At 36.8% G+C, this 24719-nt stretch overlaps 1 protein-coding gene across 3 annotated transcripts in view; it reads right to left on the reverse strand.

Moving 5' to 3' along the window:
* Positions 1-646: 646 nt before the first annotated feature.
* Positions 647-24719, reverse strand: part of MYO16 (myosin XVI) — a 403249-nt gene continuing 379176 nt past the window's right edge. For all 3 annotated transcript variants that reach the window (XM_074859294.1, XM_074859293.1, XM_074859292.1), the window contains exons 34-35: positions 20804-20895; positions 647-5507 (exon numbers count right to left, since the gene is read on the reverse strand). In XM_074859294.1, the coding sequence (XP_074715395.1) occupies positions 5274-5507; positions 20804-20895 (326 nt within the window). In that variant the 3' untranslated portion in view covers positions 647-5273. The remainder of the gene's footprint in view (positions 5508-20803; positions 20896-24719) is intronic.

Genomic DNA, 24719 nt, shown 5'->3' on the forward strand with positions numbered 1-24719 from the left:
TGTGCTTGTCAAATTTTCCCTGTTGATGCTTCTAAGGACCTCAGCAGTTCTCCTGAATCTCAAAACAAATATTCATTAGTGTGGTCTTTTCAGAGAAGAGTAGATTTAGGGAAAAGTATGTCTGTGAAGAGTTCAAATTATGTGTAAATTCATACTGCACCCAACAGACAATTTCAGCTGGAAAAGAAAAGGTGAAAAACATGTTGAAAATGTTGAAATATTCTATTTCAGTACCGTTAAAGAAAAATGTTTCTTTTCAGAAATTAAACCTAAAGGTTATCCTGTAATTTTATTTAACCACTTTTTTCTTCATCATAAAAGTCTGTTTGAAAATTAACCTAAGTTGACAGGAAAGGAAATAAAGAGCTAAGAGGGAATTTTACTGACATATATGAGAATCAAAACAAGCTACTTAAGGTTAAAGTAAATACTTCTGTCTAATTAAAGGGTTTTTTTTTACTGTAATAAATCAAAAATCCACAAAAAGTCAAATCATGACTTGACAAAATTTTTGCGTTAAGATGCTTCACAGCAAAATCCATGGTTCGGCCAGATCCAGCATACATTCATGTGATTGGGGAAAAAGCCAAACCACAGGTGGGAGGACAGACAGACTTTGCTAATGATCTATTTCTCACAGCCACAGTATAAGCCAGCACTGGGATTTATTTATTTCTTCTCAAAATGAAAATCCTGAGTATACAGAGAACAGCAAAACTGGAAGAAAAACATTTCCTTATACGCCCTTCTGTTTTGTTCAGATACTGTCAAATAGTTATGCTCAGGTGGCATTTTCTTTTTAAAAACCATATATTTAGAACACAAAGCCATGAAATTTTTAATACCATTCTGGAAAACTGACTTGTACAGAGTTTAATTACATTTATTATTTAACAAGCGAATGGCAAAACTTATTTTAGGTTCCTCAGAGCATTTCAGATATTAGCAGGCTTTATAGAGATAAGAATAACAGGATTACTAGGGATGTCAATACTCTAAAGCAGAATTAAAAACTACAATGAATCTGGCTATTACCATCACTTTAGAACTATGCTACAATCTATTATGCTTTCTTAGCAAGTTAATGAAATTCTTTGTCCCATGCACAAAGGATCTGCACTATAATAAAGTTATTAATGAAAATAAGTCAACCTTTTAGAAGGAATAAAAAAGGATCACTGGCGAAAAGGCAAATGTAATTCACTTATTCAACGATCATACTATTGTTTTGTAAACAATACAAATTTTTAAAAGGCTTATCACTTCATGCTGTACACAGACCTTTTGTAAAATATTGGTGCATGTATTTCTCTGAACGTCTAAGTTTTTAAAAGCGAAGTTTTGCTTATAATCTGCAATAGGAATGTAACTACAGCAACTAAAAAAACACTAAGTGCTATTTCAGGAGTAACAAGTAAGGTTTCCAAGCTTTAAAAATTTCTCATGTCAACAGCTGTTGTTTTTCTTTTATTGTGGTTTAATATGGTTTCAGAATTCCCTTGGCTTTAAGACCAATGACTTTTTAAAGTGTAAAACATATCTGATTCTTCTTACCTTATACTGAAGGACAGACTGATTTGTTAGAGGATTTGTTTGTTTCACATAATAAAAATTAAGCAATAAGGCACAATGTGGAGGAGTGATTATCTGATGATAACCCCAGCTTCCTGAAATTGCTTTATTGCAAATATAAATATATTTTAGATTGTTCATTGGATATTAAGGGCATTAACATGCTCATAGAGTTTAATCTTTCCCTTTAGAGTATTAAATTCATAAGGCTTTTTTTTTTTTTTTTTGTCTAAGCTATTTTTTAATGTGCAGGAGAGGACTTCATATACTCAAAAAATACTGTAATTGCCTGGTGCATACTCCACTGGGGAGATTAATTTACAAGCACTGTACAGTTCTGCTAAAACTACTTCTCAACATTTCAAAATGTCAATAGTATATTTTCCCAGCCCTGTAAACACATTTTGATACACAATATAAACTTTAATGGTAGTTTTAAGACACCTCTGGGGGTATGGTTATTTAAGCAATAAGACACAGTAGGGTGTGAATTATGGTATAATAATTCCCTACCAACTGCATTGTTAGGCACGAGGCCAAAGGCCAAGGGACCAATGAACACACTAGGTGTGAATTATGACATCATAAGTCACACTCTGGAGTCTCTTACTGCCATTAGAGAAATATTTAAAACATGTTTTAACACAAATACTTTATTCTTATAGTACTATATTTTAATGGAATATCCTGAAAAATCTTCCCAAGTAAAAAGTTAGCCATTACATGACCTGGAATTAATAACAAAATTGAGAAAAAAAAAGCTCTCATATGTTCTGCTATTTAGTTTGTCATATTGCACCGTGGTGACATGCCTTAAGGAAGAGCCCTGGAAAAATATGTTTTACCCAAGTTTGCAAAAAACAGAACAAAGGCCTTCTGCATGGGGGGAATAATCTGCTTTGTTCATTGTCTGGAGAATCAGATTGCCTGAATCAGGTTTGTACTGGCTTCTACTGTGTAACTGTGTTTATGAAACTGCTAGAAAATCTACATATCTTTTTTCCACACTTGGTTCCTACTGCTGTAATAGGGCACAACACAGACTTTGAAAGAGTAGCAAAAAGGTTTCTTAGACCCCATTTGAGCTCCTGCAGCTGAGGCTGATCAGGGCTCTAACACAACTTTTAGTAAGGACTGCAAATAGTATAATCTGCATTTATACTATTTCCCATTTTAAACTCCATTTTAAACTCCATTTGACAAATGTATTCTCTCCCCTCTGGGTACTCCTGCATTACAAGTGCAGCAATGACAACAGTGTTGTCTGGAGATACGCAAGCTCACCTTGCAAATAGCTACTTTGGTGACTGGTGGCAAGCTCACTGCCACAGCAGGGATCTTGGCATGATCTAAACTGGCTTATCAGTCAGTTTTTACAGCTTGCCCTGAACCTCCAGGCTGTTGTGGGTTGATTTCTACCAGTCGCCAAGCCAGCTAGTGGGCATTAGAGTTAGCAATATGATAGAGCTTATGAGAGGGCTATTTGCCAGGCCGTTTGAGGAGCGATAAGCCTGAGGGCATGTCTGCATGTCTTAGTGCAGTGAGGTGTTCAGGATTGCTAAACTGGCTGGGTAGATGTTGTTATGGCTATGTAGGGCTAACAACTTGCATCCTGCAAGCAATGTAGTTGCAAGGTCAGGTTAATTAGCTCTCTTGCATCCAGTTCTGGAGCCATTTCATTTCGGTCTCACACAGGGATCTCTGTGTGTCCCTGGTTATCTGAGCAAAAAGACAGAAACCTCAATTCTTCTAGGCAAAGCCTCGTTCTGACATAATCATTTAGCGGGTGAGAGTTGTTTTCTGCATAACGTCACAGTGGTTAGCTGCCCCTCCTGGATAAAGTCATGATCTAGCCATTTACACCAACTGAAGGTAAGATTCAGAGCCCAGAGTCCCTGCTTCTCCATGAAATAGAAATGGGTAATCCTACAGAGAGGACTTCTGGGAAGCTAACAGTGGTAACAAGGTAAAATTCTGAGCTAACCTGGTGTCTCCTCTTCCTTGTCCACTCAAAACATCTATTTTAATCTCCAGCAAAAGAAGGTGCTTGATTCTGCCTACAGCTTGATGATACTCATGGGAACAATTTGAGTTTTGCTGCTTCCCTGTAAAAACAAACAAAAAAGTATGTGATTGCTTTTTGCCATTCAGCCTGCCTGAAGCTTCTGTCAAACAGGATGGAAAAACCTACATCTGCAAGCATTTTTTTTTTCCTTTCCCAACAACTTTCAACCAAGGGTGAGCTCACTTTTTTAAACCTAGCTTACCTTTGAAAATATTAGTTTTATATCCACTTGCAAAATTACAAGCACTTTTTCCTGGATCCCAATAGGAGTGGGGCAAACAGCCAAGAAAAGTGTTTCACACTGGCTCTACATACTGCAAGAATTTAAAATAAGCAGCCCCTGACAAAATACCTGTGTATATATATAAATTACACCTTTTAGTGGCAAAGCAATATTTCAAAGACTGCTGAGCAGTAGCTAACAAGTTTCCAGCAATATGACTTTCATAAGTTAACATTACTGGTCAAAACTCATGGTCACCAACTAGAATGCTCCAATTTCTGAAACCATTTCATTACATGAAATTTGAAGAATAAATGTATCACTGTACGCCCATAAGGACATAATCCTTTGATATACCCATCTCCATAAAGCCTTCTGGATTGTAACAGTAAATCACAGCCCTATTTTCATACCTCATTACCATTATGTATCTTTCCACTGACACCTGACCTTATGCATAATCAGGTATGAATTTCAAACCATACTTATAATCTAAATGAGTGCCTCATTATTTTACATAACCCAGAATGAAATAAGATTTGAGATGTAACTGCAGAATTCACAGTTCACACATTCAGAAACACAGGTCTACCAAAAAGAAGTCATGCTCTCTAATTCATGACTGTGAACAGCATCAAATCACACCTGCATATAGGAGCTTTGCAAGAATTTCAGGATTGGATTTTAGAAAGGATATTACCAGTTCTGAAAAAACAACACAGTGTTGAAACTGTTTGGTATGTTGTTAAAGATAAACTATGAAAGAAAAATGCAAGTACTGAATTTATTACCTGTATTTTGAAGAAAGAACGACAGCACCAATTGCATAAAGTTATAAAACACCAGTAATAAACATGTAAATAATCTTCAGGTTTGCAACGCCAATAGAACACAGACATCTACAAAGAAATATATATATGTATACATGTAATATAATAAAACCATTCATTAGGGAACAAGAAACATCATATTTTTGTACTATATAAAACATCTGTACAGTGTGCACACAGACTTTCCTGATCTCTCTAAAATGCCTGTCAGTCACTTCTCCCCATCATCATTTGCTTAACATAGTTTCTTCATTGTCCATGGGAGAACTCTAAGCAACTGTCTTGTACTTTTAAACTAAGTACTTATAGTGCAGTTTGTCTCCATATATATACACACATGCATACATATATATACTCACAGGTGCACACATATGTGTGTATGTGTATATATACGAAAAGAACAAACACATAGACGTACACGCACACACGACAGATCTAAATAGCTCCTCCATCCTGTGCTCTTGAATGAGTGCTTATAAAAAATCCCTGCACGCTCTGTGAAGGGAAGAAAACTTGCTGATTGTGCAGATTGAAGTCATTAGATGGTTTCATTCTTAACAGTCTGCAGACACACACATCGGAATCACATGGTGGAATCCCATATGCCTGAAGAGAGTCTGTTGCAGGAGGTATCTTCTACCTTCTTCAGCAGCGTTGGCTTTTTACAAGGGGGTGGAGGTGGGGCTGTGATTCTTTGCTCAGTGTTGTGCAAGATTTGCTGCCAGTCTTCTTGCTCTTCACACAGCTTTCTCCTCCAATCTAGAAGCTCTTGCAGAGCCACACTCTCATTCTCTGAAAGTCTAAGCTGATGAATAACCTGTTAGTGAGAAGGAAATAATAATAATAAAAAAGGTCGATAAAGTTAATTCTCCTGGCAGTGTAGAACTGCAATGTCCATGTTGAATGATACTTCACACAGGATCCTCTGCCTCTGTTGTCATGGATGTAAACCTGTAGGCAGGACAGATTCAGGTCCTGTTTTCTTATCTCCTTTATAAAGAGCTCAGTGACATGTATAATGATATATAAACAATAATGACTTCCAGCCAAATAACCTTTCCTTGAACTCAGGAGAGGTGTTTTATGCTGCCAAGCCCCATGGGAGGAGGGAACCATCTTCTGCTCTCTGTCCATTATTTGCAAAGGACACCATGGATCGTTATAAGCTTATCCACATGTTCTAGTAGGATGATGAACAGAAATCCTGAGACTGCTACAGTGTGCCCTGGCTTAGCCATGTTCAGTGGTGACTGGCTATGAGTGCTCCCATTCTAATGATATCAATTAAAGAAATAAATAGATGCATGTGGCTAAGTACTCAAGTTCTACACTTTTGCTGAGGGAAAGCTGCTCTCATATGTGCTACAGCTAAAAGAAAACAGATCAAAGGACCCTGTTAATGATTTGAAACAACCTTGTCCTCCAAAAAGGTTTAAAACTTTGTGCTTAACTCGCTGCCCCCACTCCCCATTTATCATTCTTTACCCTGAAAATAAAGAAAATTAATGATTTAGAATTGCCTTATTTCAATCTCATGTCTGAAAGTCATGGAACTGAAGTTATATGAACCAGGTGTCAAAAATAAAATAAATGGAGAAAACTCCCCTATGTCAGCAAAGGGTACATGAACACAATTGCTCTGAAACACACAAACCAGACTGCCTACAGTGATGACTAGTCCATATTTCTATCAACTTGGTCTTAAAACTGTTGTCATATAATACTGTTATATGCACAAAATACTCCTTTACACAGAAGAAATAGCAGCTGCAGATTAGAAGGGCTTTGCCCCTAAATTTAAGTGCCTAAATATCTATAACCAAGAAACTATAACCTGTTTTGCTGCTTGGAATTAGTAATGTTGCTCATCACAGACAGTTGTTATCCTTAGAACCAGGGGATGGCCCTTGTCTTCCTTCAGAGAATACATTAACAACTTAAAATGTAGTTTCAGTTGGCCTGAAACTATTTATAAATTCATTGCAAAGTAGTCAAGCAGTTCTGTACTAGATTCATAATCTACCTAGAAGAAACTGTTCCCTCCCATTTAACTTTTCTGTTCCAATGATTATTTATTTTGTTCAAGTCAGTTTGAAGCCTTCATGACAGCACAAGTCCATGAAACTATGAAGTCCATCTCACCATTCTTTAAGACCTGCTTAGCACCTGTGCAATACAGCAGCACCCAGAGCAGGTAGTGAGTTATTCACTTGCTGGTATTCTGTAGCAGAAGGCACCTATTTTGGGAATAAGAACCAGACCCACCATAACAGCTAATGGCCCTTACCCTGCTACCTTCCTTCTTAAGGACCCCACAGGGTCACCTGTAAGAGGCACCTATGGCATGACTAAAATGCCTATACTTCACCTCACACAATGGGCTCACGTGGGAAGTTAGGCTGTTCTTGTCAAGGTTGCATTTATACTCCTTGTCATAATGAGAGATGGCTGCACGTTAGTTACCGTGATAAAGGAATTGATGTGCAGTGCCCTTAATTGCTCATGGGACTCTATGCATGTGGTCGGTTCCAGTTGCAAGGAGGGCTGAGTGACATGAAGGGCATTTTTGTCACTGAAGGGCAATAAGTTTTCTGGGGGTAGAAGACTTTGCTATTGCCAGTGGCTCCTGCTGTTCCTTCATGGAATAGCAGGTACCTGAGGACAGAGACTTTATACTGCTGCTTCAGATGTGTTGTGTGCAAGTCAGACTTTTCACACAGGTTGTCAGAGAAGGAATGAGCCTTTACATGGAGATGCCTGAAGATCGATGGGGAATCTGCTTAATTTCTGATTGGTTGATACTTTAAAGAGAAATGCATTAATCTATATAATGAGCTAATAAAAGGTATTATGATTTCAATTACAGTTGTAAATTCTGCATTTTTAAGAAAAAAGAAGAAAAATGGAAAGCGTTTGAAAGATTTAATTAAAGTATATTTTGGTGTTATCCCAACTACATACCACTATAAAATCAAAACCCTCTTTGCTTTTATGTTTACACAAAATGCAACAGGGCATCTCAGTGACTCAAAGGAAAATGAAATGTTCCACAGATATTGTTACAGGGATATCAGAGACTTCTTGTGTACCAAAACACATTACCTTCTGGTTTATTTCTGGGTTTTGTTGTTTCCGCCCCCCCCTCCCCCCCCCCCCCCCCCCGAGTGGGTAGGAAAGATCAGAAGACAAATGAAAAGTTTGTAATTGGAAGCAATTTATCAAGAAAAACAGGTCAGGTAGTTTTATCCTGTAGAACAGGTGTATAATTTGGGAGGCACTGTGGCTTACCATGGCCAATTTCTATAGATTTTTTTGTGGGTTTAAATTATGGGCATAAAATAAAGCAGTTTAGAAAACAGGTAGATTGGAATCCAGTCTTCCCAATTCAGACACCTTATTTGAGTCTAAATTTTAGGCATTTCATGAACCTGTATTAAGCATGCTTCTCAGAGAGGTGCTGGAACATACAAAAAGCAAGCTGTGTTAGACTGTCATTGCAAGAGTTTCATTTGAAAGACTTTTAGACATAAATAATCAAAGACATGCCTGAACACTGCTTGATAAGTATACTTATAAGAAAACAGGTATTTTGAAACTCTGTGTTATTGGATGTGCTCAGGTGACAAAAATTTGATAGCATGGACTCTAATGAAGTATGGAAAAATTTTCAGTTTTGAAAGATGGACAAAGTATTTGAATAGAGACAGTGCCACTGCTATTCTAAGAAATGTAAAGGCACACAGGTGCAGGATGAAAAGTGAGTACATTTTGCCTGGGCAAGGCAATTGACAAATACATCTTATTTATAGCTTACAGGCACTGAAGAAGCTTTATTATACTGACTGCTTATGTAAACTGTAAATTAATGTTGAGTCAGCAGTTTCACTATAGAGATAATTTTCCAGTGTATAGTGGACAAGTGTTGGTCCAGTCCACAAATAAGTGTACATCTTTTATTGTATTTTTTAAATAAGGATGGAAAAATATCTCAAATCTTTATTCATTATGAGATTGATCTGGTAAGTAAACTGGGAAAACTTTATATTTCAACCTGGATGAAGGACATGCAATGGAAATGCAGTGGAAATGAAATGGGGGGAAATGTACAAGAAATGGCAGAGCTTTAAATGAATCAATTAATTTAATTTGATCTATTTGAATAACATATCTTTTATCTTTTCCATTCATGATTAGACCCGTGATAAAGATTTATTATATATATTAATTATAGAAAGGATTTACTGAATAATTCCACAAGAAGCACAATGTAAACCAGCAAGCTATGTTTCTTCATTATTATTCTATATCCCAAACAGGTATTTTGTGAAGGGTGAATGAGGTGTGTAGGAAGTAATTACTTTAAGACTACTGATCTTTTCAACTTCAGCCATTAAGGGGTAGAGATGGTACCAGCTGTAGACCAGGATTTTCCTACTCAAAGTCAATGGTCAATCAGACATAGCATTTGGGCTAGACCCACAAAAACATATAACATTTGAATACCTAGCATTTAGTACCCCTGCCATCTGGTGGAAACGCCATCCCTGTGTTTGGTACCCAGAGTCCTTATTGAGCAAACAAGAAAAGCTGAAGTGTCCAAGACTTCCTTGATGCACAAGTGAAGTGCCTGAGTTTAATTGGTATCCCTAATCAACAAAACAACAAGAGAAGAGCATGTGGAGTTACCAAAGCTTGTGGAGTTACCAAAGCTATTCCTTGGAAACTGCTATGGATTGAAGCAGTTAAACAAGATCCATATTTTCCACTCCAAAATATGGCAAGATGAACAAAATAAATTTGTAATGAACAGCCCAGGGAAGAGATCCCAGGATTTGTTCCTCCCACCTCACAGCCCAAACTATCAGACTACAGAAGCAAGTGCTCTCTTCCTGACACTAGGGATTTTGGTTGGTGACAGAGCACAATGGCTTGGTTCCATCTGGACATGCACGGAAGGTCTTTCACCATTATCTAGTGGTTAGAACATATATTGGGAAATCAGAAGATGTGGCTTTGACTTCTGTCAGGTTAACGAAGAGACCAAGTTCCCACATGCTGAGAGGACACTGCAACCACAAGAGGTGGACTCAGAGTGCAAGGAAGATGGATTTTGGCTCCTGTGCTTTATGCTGTCCATGTGTGATAAGTATGCTAAAGCAAATCCTTCAGAGTGAGTCTCTTGTGGTTTTAGCACACAAGAGATAGTGGAGACAGAGCCCTTTGGTTGTATGCTGGCAACCATGAAAATCTTAGAGCACAATTTTACCTACTGACTTAACATATTTAAGTATTGCATAGTCGTTGGAAGATGAGCCCCTGAACCGCCTTCTGATAGGCTTCTAAATTCTGCCTAAATTTCACTTTACGGCCTAAAGCATAGATACTGAATTTTAGCTTTGTCTTAGAATCAGGATGAGTTGCCATAAGATAAGGCAATAAGTTATTTTAATTATAGTCTTATTTCTTAGGCTAGTTAAAAAAGTCAGTGAGTTTTTAATTATAGAAAGTTAGAGGTTTCACATTTTTAAATAATTTGTGACAAAAGATATGCTAGATAAATTAAAGTTAATTGTAAATGGAGCTGTTAATCTTTTTGAGTTATTTAGAGAGTTGGCTCTAGAATCTCAGGAAATTCATTCTGTATTAAAAGATAAAATGCTATAACTTTACAGAGGATATTTTGTAACATTCAGAAGTAACAAAGAGTTTATATTGTCTGTTTGTGTGCAAATGCAAACACAGTCTTAATCATCACGTTATGGTTAACTGTCTGCCAAACACAGATTTATTAATTTGCATTAGCAGATTCTTTTGAGTATTTCACCTCATTCTGCTCTCTCTCTGACCAAATGTAGGGTTTACTTTTTCAAAAATATGTGTACTGCACTCTAGTAATTTTTTTTGGTCATTTATGATTGCATTGATTTTTCTACTACTATTCACCAAAAAAATGTAAAGAAGAATTTAATTACATTCTTGGATGTTAAAACATACAAATAATTTTCTTTGCACAAAATGTAGCTCTGCATGTTTTATTACATTTCTGGTTTTGGTTGCTTCTGTAAGTTTTAGTAAAATTCCTAAATATAGACATATAAGTACAACAGAAAACAGATATTTAAATCACAACACAATTTAAGGACATGTATAGCATATAAACCTGTGCTCCTAAGGCATTTGCATGAGGTAGCTAGTCCATATTTTCCCTTCAGAGAAATATTGCCAATTATTTCCTTTAATAGATTTGTCAATGTTGTGCTTTAAAGTAACTGTCCATAAATGTTCACAATTAATTATTATAGCATTATTATGTTTCTCTTCCATTAGTGTTTTAAATTGTTAGTAAAGTTGATGTCCCATCATGGAATCTCTGGGGAGACTGAGTCTAGAACAGCAATGATTTTACCTTTCTAAAATTTGATCAGGATCTTAAGTGAATTATGCAATAAATGTAAAATCTTGGTAATAAATTATCATAATTATCTTAGAAATGGAACTGCCTTGACAAAACCCATGTTTTTAATCTTTTCCAGTTTGTAGGATGCCTAAAAATGTAAGCAGAACAAATTTCAGCCAATAGGTGACTCACAGTTACCTTTATTAGAGCCCTCAAAAGCAGTTCACAAACCCCAGTGGGTCTCCTATGGATCATCAGTTTTAAAGAAAGAAGTGATCAGGATGTTCTCACCTCTCACTTCAAAATTAAAGACACTATTTCTTTCAGTAATTCTGGAAAGAATTCTTACTGTATGCAATTATTAGCAAGACCAACACATTTTGATTCAACCTGTGACAGGCATGCATCTCTCTCACACTAATGTTTCTAACTCGGTTTAATGACTTCATCTTTCTCTGTTTTCCTTTTGCCTCTGACAAGCTCCTGTGCTAACTGCTTCCAAACCTGCACGTCACATCTTTTTTTCCAAACTACAGGACAGGCACACTGCAACCTCTCCAAAAACACTGACCATTCAGGTTCAAACAGATATGTTTGATTTTTTCTATGTTACAAAAAAGTATAAGTCAGGAAAGGATTGCTTTTCCACCAATTCTTGAATCAAAAAAAAAAAACAAACCCCCAACCTGTCAGCCTACCTGTTATTTACCAATACAATACTCATTTAAAGATACAAAGGGAAAGCACACAGTAAACCAAGGGTGTGTTAAGAAGCCTAGGCAAGCATTCAACATAAATCAAATCAATATGTAAATCTGTGTTTGACTGGGGAACCTGCATTGGCCATGTAAGACCCCAGCAGGGAGTAGAGAGCAGCTATGATAAATGAGTTTACATGCTTCTAAATTCCAATTAAAAATCTTCAAATAGAAATGTACCACTGGGACCCAAGCTGATTCATGTGATCGTCTTACAAATGGTGGGACATGCATTTTTTTGCAAATGCAGACCCACTGGACATAATAACTTGATATGCAACAACAGAATGATTTTAGTTAATTGTTCTTTTAAACTGCTGCTGACTTTTCTTTGTGTTGGAGCAACCTTACAATCTCCAAAAATAAAACTCTCCAAACGGGAGGCAAATGGGTTTATTGGAAAGGAGAAAATGGCAAAGACAACATGTGCTCTGTCTGGTGCAATTCTGGCATTACTCTCGAGGAGGTATGCCAGCTTAAACAGAGTTAAACATGAGATCCATAACTGATATATAGATTGCATTTGCTTTGTTCTAAACAAGAAAATATTTTTTTCTTTCTCAGTTAAAATTTCTTATTACATCAAAAGAATAAACAACCTTTAGAACAGATGTTATATAGATGACATACTAACGGAAGTTATACTTTGCTGATATTTAAAAATTGAGGGTAATCTTAGAAGTAACTTTGTATTTAAAATAAAACTAAAAAGGGACTACATTTCTGAACAAAATCAGATCACTGAGAGTCAGGAAGAAACCTTCTGACGAGCATTTTTTAGCTATCTGGATTTTCTGAGGGACAGATTTAATTTGCTTCCAAACATCAGTCGTGGGGCGATGCTGGAAGCAGGATATTCTGGTGCCAGAGACCACGCAGGCACAGGCAACTTTGATTGCCCAGTCCAGACCTCTGCGATAACATGGCATTTGGAAAACTCTCAATCTTCATCCTAAAAAAAAATAATTCCTCTGTTTGCCTTGGTTTGGCTTTCTGAAAGGATTTTCCAGAAAACTTAATGAAAGAAAAGTCCACTATGGATTACTAGCTACAAAGTGAACTCCGCCTCCAGGAGGCTCTTCCTCACAGACTGTTGTAAACTGAGAGATCACACTAGCCAAAGCTGCACGCTGCACCCCTCTCTTTTCCTTCAGCAGCGGCACCTTCTCATTTTTGTCAGAAAGAGACTCCTGGGCTATATATACTTTTTGTGCATCTCAGACAGAAGATTTTACATTCTTCAACTGACTGCAGTGCTATTTCTGGTGTAAGCTGATTTTCTCTCATACTCTTGGGGTTTTCTGGTTTGTTTTTTTGGGGGGTGGGGGGTTGGTTTTTGGTGATTTTTTTTTTTTTTTTTTTTTCCAGGAATACATTTTAGTTGTAAAAACAGGGCTTGGTCTTCTGTACTTTTGTACCTTTCCCTCAGTGAGGTAGTAACATGCCTGGGACCACAATATTCTCAATTCATTAGGTTAATTATCTTCCATACAGCCTGCAGGTATTTCAGCAATCAAACAAAGATATTATATATTTGCAAAATAAAATCAGTACACAAATCCTGAGTATAGCTGTAATGTGTAATCTGGCAGAAAGTATCAGAACACAGTAGGCAAAGTTCAGTAATATATGACAGCACACGTCAGGCACTCTGATTACCTGAGCTGGGAATACAGTTGGACAAGCCTATACATTCAAAACAACAGTGTATTTTATTTACTTATTTGGGTCTTGTGCACTTCAATTATTTATTATTATTTGTGTTGGCTGAGTTTCTTTCAACTCTAGATTTCTGATATCACCTAGAAAATGACACCTTCCCACAGTAACTAATGCATCAACAAATATTGAAATATACTGGTTTTTTTTCTGTAAGGTAATATTTATCTTTCCAGAAAAACTGACTACACAATGCTCTTTAAAACCTTCAGAACATCCTCCTAATTTGCCTCTGATGCTTGAGAGAAAGATCATGTTCGGGACAGCAACTATGTCTTTCTCAAGATGAGCTCTGAAAACAAATAATTTATCCTAGAGGTCTTCAGAACAGCTGACCTAGAAATGCTGATACCACTTTGTACCTAATGTAACAAAAAATATCTGAAAAACTGAATCATGTTGCTACTTAATTGACCACTGCTGCTTTGTGGTATTAATGGAGATATTTTACTTGATCAGTTACATACTAGGTTTGGCCACAATGCTTTCAAAGCAATTAAAAAAAAAATTATCAACTCATATTTGCTAGTATTGTGTACTATTTCTTGTATAAAAACACTACACTTATGGTCAAACAGCATTAGAGGCAAACACCACTTAATTTATGGTCTGTTATCACTCTAAATCTCTGCTGATCTACATGTATGCAGCAGTGTGTGACAGCAAGAGAATGAAGGGCAGAGGGACGAGTTTATTCTCTCTTACACCAGGCACTTATGACTAAGTCAGAAGTGAAGTCACTCTCCACAGGTACTCTCGGTAGGGTAGTGGACCACACTTCCATTGAACTCAAATTTGAAGCAGCATTTTAAGGTCATTGCAGCAGCCCAAGGGGAATAACTACATACTTTAGACAAACACCTGACCTTAGGGAGGGCACAGGGGTGCTCAGGAGGTTTTGTTCCCTTCTCCTTAACAGTCACAGCCTTCTACCAGGGGAAAATGCAATGAGGATGAAGCAGTGGAGACAGAAAAGGGGCCTCGAATGTGTAGAGAGCTGACTGTGGCATCTACTGGTTCAAAGAGGAGAATCTGCACTTTCCCTTTTGGCGGTCACAGCAGTCAGATCTAGGACATACTTGCTGAGGAGAGGGGCATCAGTCCTCCAAAATCCCTTGATACAGAAACACAAGATACTGTACCTACTGATGACTTTATACTATGAGTTACCTCACACCATTTAATCTATAGGGCACATGTTTGTGACTGTAAGTCTTCTAAAAATAAAGCTGCACTGTGTTATAAGACCTGATTTTTGTCTGTATGTGACACTACAAAGAGAATTCTTTGACATTACTGTCAAAACAAAAAACACAATTCAGGGGGATATACTGATACAGATAAATGATAAATATATAACATTCTAAGTCCTCTCTTGGATGTTATGTGTTTACAAAGGCATTAGTGATTTTTTTAATACACCAGACTTGTTTGATTGCCACATTTTGCTTCAAAGATGATCAAAGATTACTTCCAATTAATAGGCAAATGCGACAGACATTAATAACAAATGTTAGAACCCAGTGTTTAGAATTGTGACAGTGGACAGGGGATAGCAACACACTGTGTTCTTGACTATTCATTTTTTAAAAACTTTTAAACAGTCAACAAAAGAAGTGATTGGCAACAAATATTAAATCAAGTAGGAACAAAGGCGACCCTTGAAACTATAATGAATATGCAGCTCTTTCTGAGGGAAGGGACTGTTGAAAGCAATGAGATTTCATGAAATAAGAGCTATGGCTTAAGCTATAATGAAACAATAAATACATTCTTCACGAATATGAAAAGACATTTCCAATTTTTCATTGTCAGATGTTGGCTCCTATATTACTGCAATCTGCCAACCTGCACTATGGGGTTTAAACAAAATAGAAGAGATAAGACTGCAGATTTTTTAATATAACAATATGTGAAAAAATAACCATCATTTTTTTATCTTAGCTCTTTGAGCACATGACAGATAAAACATGTTTCAGAAGTGGGTAATCAAAATCTTACACCAGGGTGTATTGTAAGTCTGATATTACTTAACCTACTAGGATGGCAAGCTGTTTGCTTATTTGTGTCTTGTTCTGGAAGTATTTCCATAGGACGCTGAATGCATGTGACATCTTACAAATAAGCCGACATTCAGCCATTAGAAAGCTAAACTGAACAAAGAGGCTTTGCACCTTTTAATGGGAAATTTCTACCTTTCATTTTGGATGGCTGAATGTTCAGGTTGCAAACTAACTTTCATAGAAAGCAACCTTATAAATGTAGGTGGATCATTACAATTATTTTTATTTTATGAAACATAAAAGATCACATTGATATGTGTATGAAGATGAATATCATATGGAACATCACATAGACTTTGTACTTCTTTACTCCTTAGTCCTCTCTTTTTAATCCACCACCCTGTGCTCTGTCCTTGGTTCTTTCCCTCCTGTTTTTCTTATCTTCCTTTTAGTTTTTTTCTCACTTCTCTATTTTTTTTTTAGTTCTCTCTGGCTCTTCCTTCTTTCCTCTTTCTAAATCCCCTTTTCCATTTTATTATTTACTTTCTTTCTCAGTCATTTCATTCTTCCTCCAACCTTACTTCTCTGAATCATCCTTAATCTGGTGCCTGTTTTACTCCCCACTCCCACCCCACACACACGCTTATTATCATTCTAGTCTTTAATCTGCCCCTCACTTCCCATCTGTTCATTATCTCCAGGTTGTCCATCTCATCCCATTACAGACAGACCATGTTGCTTGTTGCTGCCCACATAAAAAACAAGGAATCTTTTAGCTGGCCTGCTTTTCTTCATCTACTCACACCACATCCCACTTTGTAGTGGATGTTAATAACAACTTTAAAATATTTTTACCAAAAATAAAAGAAGTACAGTCCTGGATCTGTGAAAAAGAAGACAACAGGGCCACTTAGCTTTTGTGTGAGGTGCCAAAGATACAATCTTGCTTTTGTTGACTCTATTTCATCTTGCTGCTGTTGCTGACATTCCAAAGAACTTATATATTTCAACAGTCTTTATGCTCTATCTTTTAAACATACACACTCATAGGAGCTATTGAGAACAGAGGAAGCAATAAATACAGTTTGGAGAAGAGAGCCCATTGTACTGACTAAGGAACTGAGAAATGCTTCGTGTAAAAGAGAAAGAACACAGAGGTAATGTTTTATAAATCTTTTTTTTATTTTAGAGGAGGTTTTGAGTTTTAGACCCTGCTAAGCAATTTCAACATTTGTGGAGTCTCCAGTAGGCTTTGGGATCACTTCCTGGAGTGTGACTGAGTAGAAATGACTCTTAGGCATAACAAAATTTTCTATCTAAGCAAGATTATGGCACAAATGACCAGAAGAAACATCTCTTCCATTTTCATGGTTTCTTTGCCTCTGGAAGGAAATTATGGGATAAGAATTCAAGACTACAGATCCAGGCACATTTGGAAGTCCTGAACTTTTTAAACAAATCACTGAAACAATTTGAAACAATAAGGATTTAAATAATGTTAAATCAGTAATTTTAAATCAAGTTTGGAAAAGGAAGTTTCCTAGTTTTCTGCTGTTCAGGGAGCAAGAGGCGCAGCACAGCTACCAAAACGTTTTCAGTAGAAGCTGAGTTAGAAGCAGTCCTTGCAGCTGATATATGTGGGCTTAGTCACTAAGAGCAAAGTAAGCTTTCTCATAAGGGTAGATTATGATATTGTTTCTTGCAGTGCCATCTTACTGAAGATTTCTAGTTTGCATTTTGAAGATTTCCTTGACTAGAATGTTTTGGTTTACAAGGAAAGCACAAAATACATGGAAGCTGGTGTGCTAGGCTTGTGAAAAGAATATGTGTGGCTCTTTGCTAACAAATAGTTTCTAAAAGAGCTACTGTCTGAACAAAATAAAGTGCATGGAACTTCTTGGTAACTGGTTTGGCCCCCACATTCATGGTTTGTTTTTCATCTTTATTGAGGATGAAGATGATGTTACAGTGTTATATCAGATGTTAGATACTTTATGTTTTTATGTGGTACTTACTTGCAATCTATAGATATAATCACTTGGAAGTTTACAACTGAACAGCCATAGAACAACATGAAGAAAAAGGTATTCTTTTAAAAAAAACCATACTTGTTCTTTTAACATGGAAGTCTTTCATTTCTTTTGATGTAAGTTCTTTCATTTCTGATAAGACAAAAATCAAACTTTATTTTTAATACTCTTCCCCTTTTTTCTAGCAGAATTAAGTAGAATTTTATTCCATAACTTCCAAATGAGAAATATTTTATTAGTATTTTAACAATTTTTTTCAATTTTTGTCCTTATTCATTCTGATAAAAATTGACCTTTAAGTAACAATTGCCCTAGAGAAGTACCATTTATGGCCAACAGTGAACTTAATTTTTTGTTTTCAGCAGACTTGACTTTGGAGATGATCAGTTAAGTTGCTGAGTTCCCATCTCCATGATATTTTATACTTGGTAATTGCTTCCAAAAATGTTTGTTAAAAGATTGATCCTTATAATGCATGTCGACAGATATTGAGCTGAAGAATTTGCTCTCTGAAGTGTGTAGGTTTGTAATGTGCAGGAAGTATCAGGCAGTGATGCAGGTAATTGCCACCTGATGTGACAACATGATGGTACCGTAAGCCACAATGCCTAAACTTTAGTTGGATGTATATGAGCCTTGAGATCCTGTGACAAAAATGAAATTAACTCCCGTCACTTCAGTAAGGAACTAGCAGGGAGATATTAAAAAACCCCATAAATATTAGAAGTCCCTGAAAGCTAATGAACCAGTTTCCTTTAGCTGAAATGACAGAGTGTCTGCCAAGAAATCCAAGGACCCAGTCTATGTTTGTCTCTCTAAAGCAATTAGTCAATCAGTACCTTCACAGATCTGTGAAACAATCTGTCCTATTATTTCATATGTCTGCACAAGAATTACTTTAAAGTGATAAGGTTACTGCAGTGAAGCCTGGCAAAGGCTTTTACAATAGGGTTGTATGCTGTTAGAGTCACCAGCAGCATGCTAAGAAATGTCAACTGTAATTAAAACCAATAATTTTCAAATATATGCCATGCTTTGGAAATGATGAGGAATGCTTTTTACAGTAAGAATTGTCAGCCTTGTGAGCACAGACCTTTTTAAGATTTTTTTTTCTTTTTGTATGAGGAAGACTTTTTTCTTCTTCTTTTGGCAACACCATTTTGGAAGATGTTTATTCATTAAGGCAATTGTATCAAATATCACAGAACTGCAGGTCTCTTCTCTAAACTTGTCACAGTTCTTATTTAGCTTGCATTTAAGGATGTCCCTGAATGTAATTCTGAGTACATAGCATGGAATCTATTTTAAAGATTTGTGAAACACTTTGGCAAAACATCTATTTACTGAAAAGTGACATTTCAAAGTACTGAATTGAAATCGTGTTCAGCTTTTGGCAAGTAGTTTTGGAAAATTCAAACATACAAGTTTGCAAATGGTTAACGACTTGCTTCTAAAATAAAACATTTAAATGTTGTAGACTAATTTCACATAAGGATACAGTTTCCATTTGCAAAGATAAGAAGATAATGCTCCCCTATACCCAGTTCATTTAACTCTCCATGCACTGTACTGATGTGGCAATTTAAACATGATCCTCCTTGATCTCAGGCAAGCATTTTAGCAACAGGACTGTAACGTGCTCCAGGACAAAAGTGTCTCAGTGTGTGAGGTTTATAACTGGAGTAGCATCTGGGACTTGGATTTTTCATTCACTAGAGAGTGCTATTTGGCCACTCTCATGCCTTATAATAAGCATTTTGTTGATCATTAAAAAGTGTAACATAGACAATTGAAAACATTGCCTCCAGTCATCTTCATAATCCCATATCCTCATCCACTATACTGATCTGGAGATAGAAGACCTGTAATCATGTTTTCACAATATGGTCAAAGTACATTTTCAGAGTCTGAGAGGTATGGTGATGGCAAAGATCTGTTACTGTGTGCAAAATGGGTATGTGCCTATGTATGCCAGCGCAGCTCTGGCTGGCCTCACTTATGTATCTGCAGAGATTAGTGTAAGATTTGTGGATTTTTCACAATTTTTCAATTCAGAATAGGCACTGTAGTTATGCCTGTGCTTTGGACACTGGGGCAGAAGGACAAAAGCGAAGGCTTTTGCACTAGTTTGCTCACCTATTTACTCAGTTAAAACCTATTTTTTTTCAAAGTTATGTGAAGACCAAATATGACATTGAACATCGAATCCCACTGCTGTTGGAGTCAACAGCCAAACATTCGTTCACTTGATTAGGGCCAGTATTTTGTTGTAATGAAATGTCAGCTGTCCCTCACAGACAACAAGTAGCTCTTAAATGTGATAAAGCAGTTCCCTTACCTTCTAGTAAAATAGGTTTCAGTCAAGGAAATTCCTCTCAGCTCCAACATATTTTCTCTTTGGACAATATTGGGCTTTACCATAAAATTCTTACAGTCATCTCAAATAAATGACAGATTACCTTTTTAGAAAAGTGGACTGAAGACATAAAGACAACAGAAGAATACACTAATGCCATTTAAGTGAAATAAAACAAAATTTCTTGAATGCATTCATGTCTGAGTTGGCTACTTAGAAAGTAGTGTTTCCTATTAGGTATAAAATGCTGAAGAAAAGAATGAAGAAAATACATTATGACAAATTTTATTCCCTTTTGTTCACTTAATGCACATCAAACTTAATTCTGTGTTGTTATTTTAAAGTGACATTAACTAAACAGAAATTTTAAAAGAAGCTTCACACTACCTTAGTACCTATTGCTGTTTTAATTGTTATTTTGATTTTTACTTGTGGATATTTATATAAAAACAGACAAGACCACTTGTAAAGTCTTCACTGCTTTTATATACAAAAGAATGATATAATTATGCTTTTATTCCTATCATTCAGCTTTTTGTGGTATGAATGAATATCTTGAGAGAGATAACATCTTGGTCCTCTCAGGGTGAAGAGACCTATTTTCCCGTGAAAATAGCATCCTCAGCAACAGTAAGTTTCATTAGCTTTGAACTCTACTATGAGAACCTTTCAGGATGATTATCCTCCCAGAAAAATTAATTATTGTCCTTAGCTCAATACGAACCTGTAAAAGAAGTCTGCATTTTTCAATGCCAACACACAAATTTGAATTAAGACAGGTTTCAACATACAGCTACTATTATTTTTTTCTCTTTTACTGGTTGTAGTAGACTGTCAATGAAATATTTACCTGACTAGTGTGGCTCTCCCTATGTCTTGGAATCGATGAGCCTGCCGTAGTGCTGACCGACAGTCTTGAATATTCATTTTCCTCTGGTAAACCTAAAGCAGAACAACACTGATTTATAATCTGACATTTATGCCTTGGTTGATTTCAGCATGAGATTCAAAAGACCTTGACATATTTTACCAAAAAAGAATGAAAAAATCACACATTTGCCTGGGTATTTACTATTTCCATGCTTACTGAAACTGGAACAATTATTGTTTACCAAGTATGAACAGCAGCACAGGTAGGTATGCTGGTTTCAAGGAGGAGCAATTGTACTGAAAGAGCCTACAAATAACACATTACCTATACACTGGCCAGGGATTCCTCCTGCAATGCGGAAATCCCTGGCTCCTCTTCCCCTGGCTCCTTTTCATCACAGAAGCAATGCAAAGGGAATGGAAAACAGGCCTGCAGTCTGCTCTCAAATAATGTCTCTAGGTTACATGGGAAGTTGATAGTAGGTCCAGGACTTACAACTTCATCTCCTTAGTACAGAGGGGTTTTTTTGTATTTCCTGTGTTTATTGTGCACTATCCATGTGGGAATTAGCTGCCCAAAATCTGGCTGTGTAAAAAACAGTCATCCAGTGTAAAAGAGCCAGGCAATCTCCCTCTGTAGTCAAGACAAACAAACATTTCTGCACAGTGATCCTAGAGCGAGGCTCACTGCCGGCACTTCCCCATCACTTCTGCTGGAGTGGAAAGACCATTCCCATAGCACTTCAGAGGATCTGAAAGACGGGATGAGGGGAAGCAAAGGCAGAAGCAGAAACACAGTGAGTCCACAATAGGCATTATTAAGCCGCTCACAAACTAGAATCACAGACACCATGGTAGGTCTGGTATCCAGCAATTTTGGTATTGTTTCGTATAGCATATATTTCAAAATTTCATGCTACTGTGGAATCCATAAACAGCATATCACTACTTCTTTAGCTGACTGAATAGAGCTAGCCACCATGAGAAGAGGATTCATCCTGGTAAGAGATGTGCAAGTTCAATTGTTCTCAGTAAATCACCTGAGATTTACTAACTAGAAATGGATAAAATCTGAAGTATTTGATTAGACAAAATATCTACCTTTTGTGTGGCTAAAACTAGGTAAGGTGATTCTGGGCCTAGATGTGTAACTCTTAGATAAGAAAAAATGAGGTGAGCCGCACTCTTTGCATATTATACACAACATACACAGGAACATAATGGAAACAATACAAAGTTCAAATGCAATAATTAATCATAAACTACTTATGAGATTAGGTACTGCACTAGATATAGTTCTGTTCCATGGTCAGTTTCTTGTTCAATAATGAAACTGGCATAGAAACATACTGTGAAACATGCTTGTCTGCCAACCTGCTATTTTCAGTATTACATTTTTCTTTATTTATTTTATTTTAATAAATGATCATTAACTCTTACATGGTTACTGATATATGATTTAACTCGTGAAAATATAAATTGCATGAATAATCCCATAGAATAACCTGACTGCAAGAGAAACAGAACAAGAATTTTAAAGAGAAGGAATGATCCTTATTCCTTTTTGGCCTCTCTACTCTGCTTTTAGTTTCTCCCTCATAATGGTGCATCTCTGCAGCTTTGTATCTAAAGACAGCTGGGGTTTCTTTATTTCTTCTGAATAAAGCTTATGTAAATTACTCATAAATATGGATCTTTTTCTACAGCTTCAAATCATCTGGACTTCCTCTGGACCCACAGAGGCAGTGAAGAAGGTGGAACCCCTGCTTGCAGCTCAGGAGCCAGGTCAAATCTTGTGAGGATCCAGCATTTCAGTCCTTTCTGCCAGGTGCAGAGATGGAGTCTGACCCTGTTCTCTCAGTGATTTGAACTATGTGTTATTTTGGGGTACAGTTATGACTTTTTGAAGCTGATCCATGATTAGGTATGTACTGGGGCAAGGTCTGATGTTCAAGGTCTCCAGTAGGCTAGGCCTGTAAAATAGATGTAAGTTACAACTATTCGTTTTTTACCTATATTAAATTCCCTGTCCTCCACCTTAAAATTCTCCCTCAGCAAAATCACATATTTCTGGTCAAATGAAATGCTTGAAATAATTTCCCTCCAAAAATCTAGTCTTTGTCAACACAAAACAAATCTCCTTTTTCCAAATAATTTCCTGAACAAATAATTTATTCACATGGATTCAGTCTGGATACATCTCAAACAAAGTTATCCATATTTTAAAGCAAAATGTTTTTAAAGTAGGTGTTATTCATTTAATTCAAATAAGAGATATAATGTAAAATATTTGCATGATTCTATACCACCATAAATGAATGAAAATACTTTCCTAGGCAAGCAGCATGTTTTGAAAAAGATACTGCTTTTGCACTATATTCATGCACTTTAGGATCTACCATCCCTGACAGCCTTGAGCTAAGAATAAGGTTACCAATGATTTTCTGTTTATTTCTATGAAAAACACTTTGATAAGAGGTCTTATCAAATAAGTAAAGTTTCCATGTACAGCAACAGCATGTCATCACAGAAATGGCAAGCAGAGGCTTGGTGGAGTTTGAAAAGATAAAGTTTGGAGTAGTTGATTACATTCTGAGACTTTTCCTTTACATACACCTAAGTAAATATTAGGATACCACAGCTGTGCACTGAATAAGACCTTGCTTAATTCAGCACAAGGTTGGAAGTATCTGTTTAGCAGGGGCAGGAGCAAGAACGTAAGTTAATCAGGGGTTCAGGCTGGAGCACAAATTACACCATTTGGACTGGGCTTTCTTGCAACTATTCTCATTATGAAAGTAAGTCTAATTTGGCAATTTTTTTGGCAAAATCATGCTTGCTAACATTAGTACTGTAATTATATGTGGTGGTGAAAATTATAGTAAGGAAAATGATTCAATCAATAATCTTTATCTGGAGAAGTTAAATGAAAGAAATGTATGCCATAAGAATAAGGCCTTGTCCAAAACAATATGTGTATTCAAACTAGAAACCCAATCCTTTACCCACTTACTTCCTGTAATGCCTTTTCTATATTGCTTCAAAGGGAGATCCCACACTCAGTCCCTGATCTTCTTCCTATACTTCCTATTTCCCATTTCTGCCCTGTTCTCAGATACTTCTCTTAGGATCCTTCAGATAGACAGCTTGCATCTCAAATACTGAAATCTAGATCACTGGACATCTAGAAGTCGTTCTTTGGTTCCAGAGAACCTCTAGTCTCATAGGCTCTCCTACCTCCAAACTGGAGACCCTGCACTTCCTGGCCTTGAACATCTATATTTCCAAAACAAAAGCAACACCACAGAGTCTCTGGGTCTTTGCAACTGTGGCCACACATCATTTCCTAAACTTTCTACCTTCTTCCATGATTCTGCATTCACACACAGGCTGGATCTACTTATCAGCTCCACTCGGTACATTGGCTGCTATAGTGTGAAAGAGGCATCACCAGGAAAGGCAAGATGTAAGGCTCTGTGCTCGACAGCATGTAGCCTGTGTCATGGACACATGCCCTTTTTCAGGTTATCTTCTGTGACACCTCTCCCATTCTGCGACTTGTTGCCTGATGTGCTTAGACCTAGTGTTAAGTTTCAAGAGACTATATATCAGACTTAGCCCACAGGTGACTTGCTTAGACAGAATGGCTACCTTCTCAACAGCTGAAGTGAGACAAGACTAATCCCCTTACCTGAATAATGCATAGGGTTTTTGGTGAAACAGACAGGTTCTTACAGTTACTCTTATGTTAATCTGCGTAAACTATATGGTGAGTCTGTTCACATGGATCTCCACACACAAGCAGTGGACCCCAGTTATAACTGAAGAGAAGAGGAATAACCAGAGAGGCTTCCTTCAAGAGACAGCAGCATGCCAGCGGAGCTGGATGAACAGCA

This window comes from Strix uralensis, chromosome 2, assembly GCF_047716275.1.
Source record: "Strix uralensis isolate ZFMK-TIS-50842 chromosome 2, bStrUra1, whole genome shotgun sequence".
In the NCBI taxonomy this organism is placed as follows: Eukaryota; Metazoa; Chordata; class Aves; order Strigiformes; family Strigidae; genus Strix; species Strix uralensis.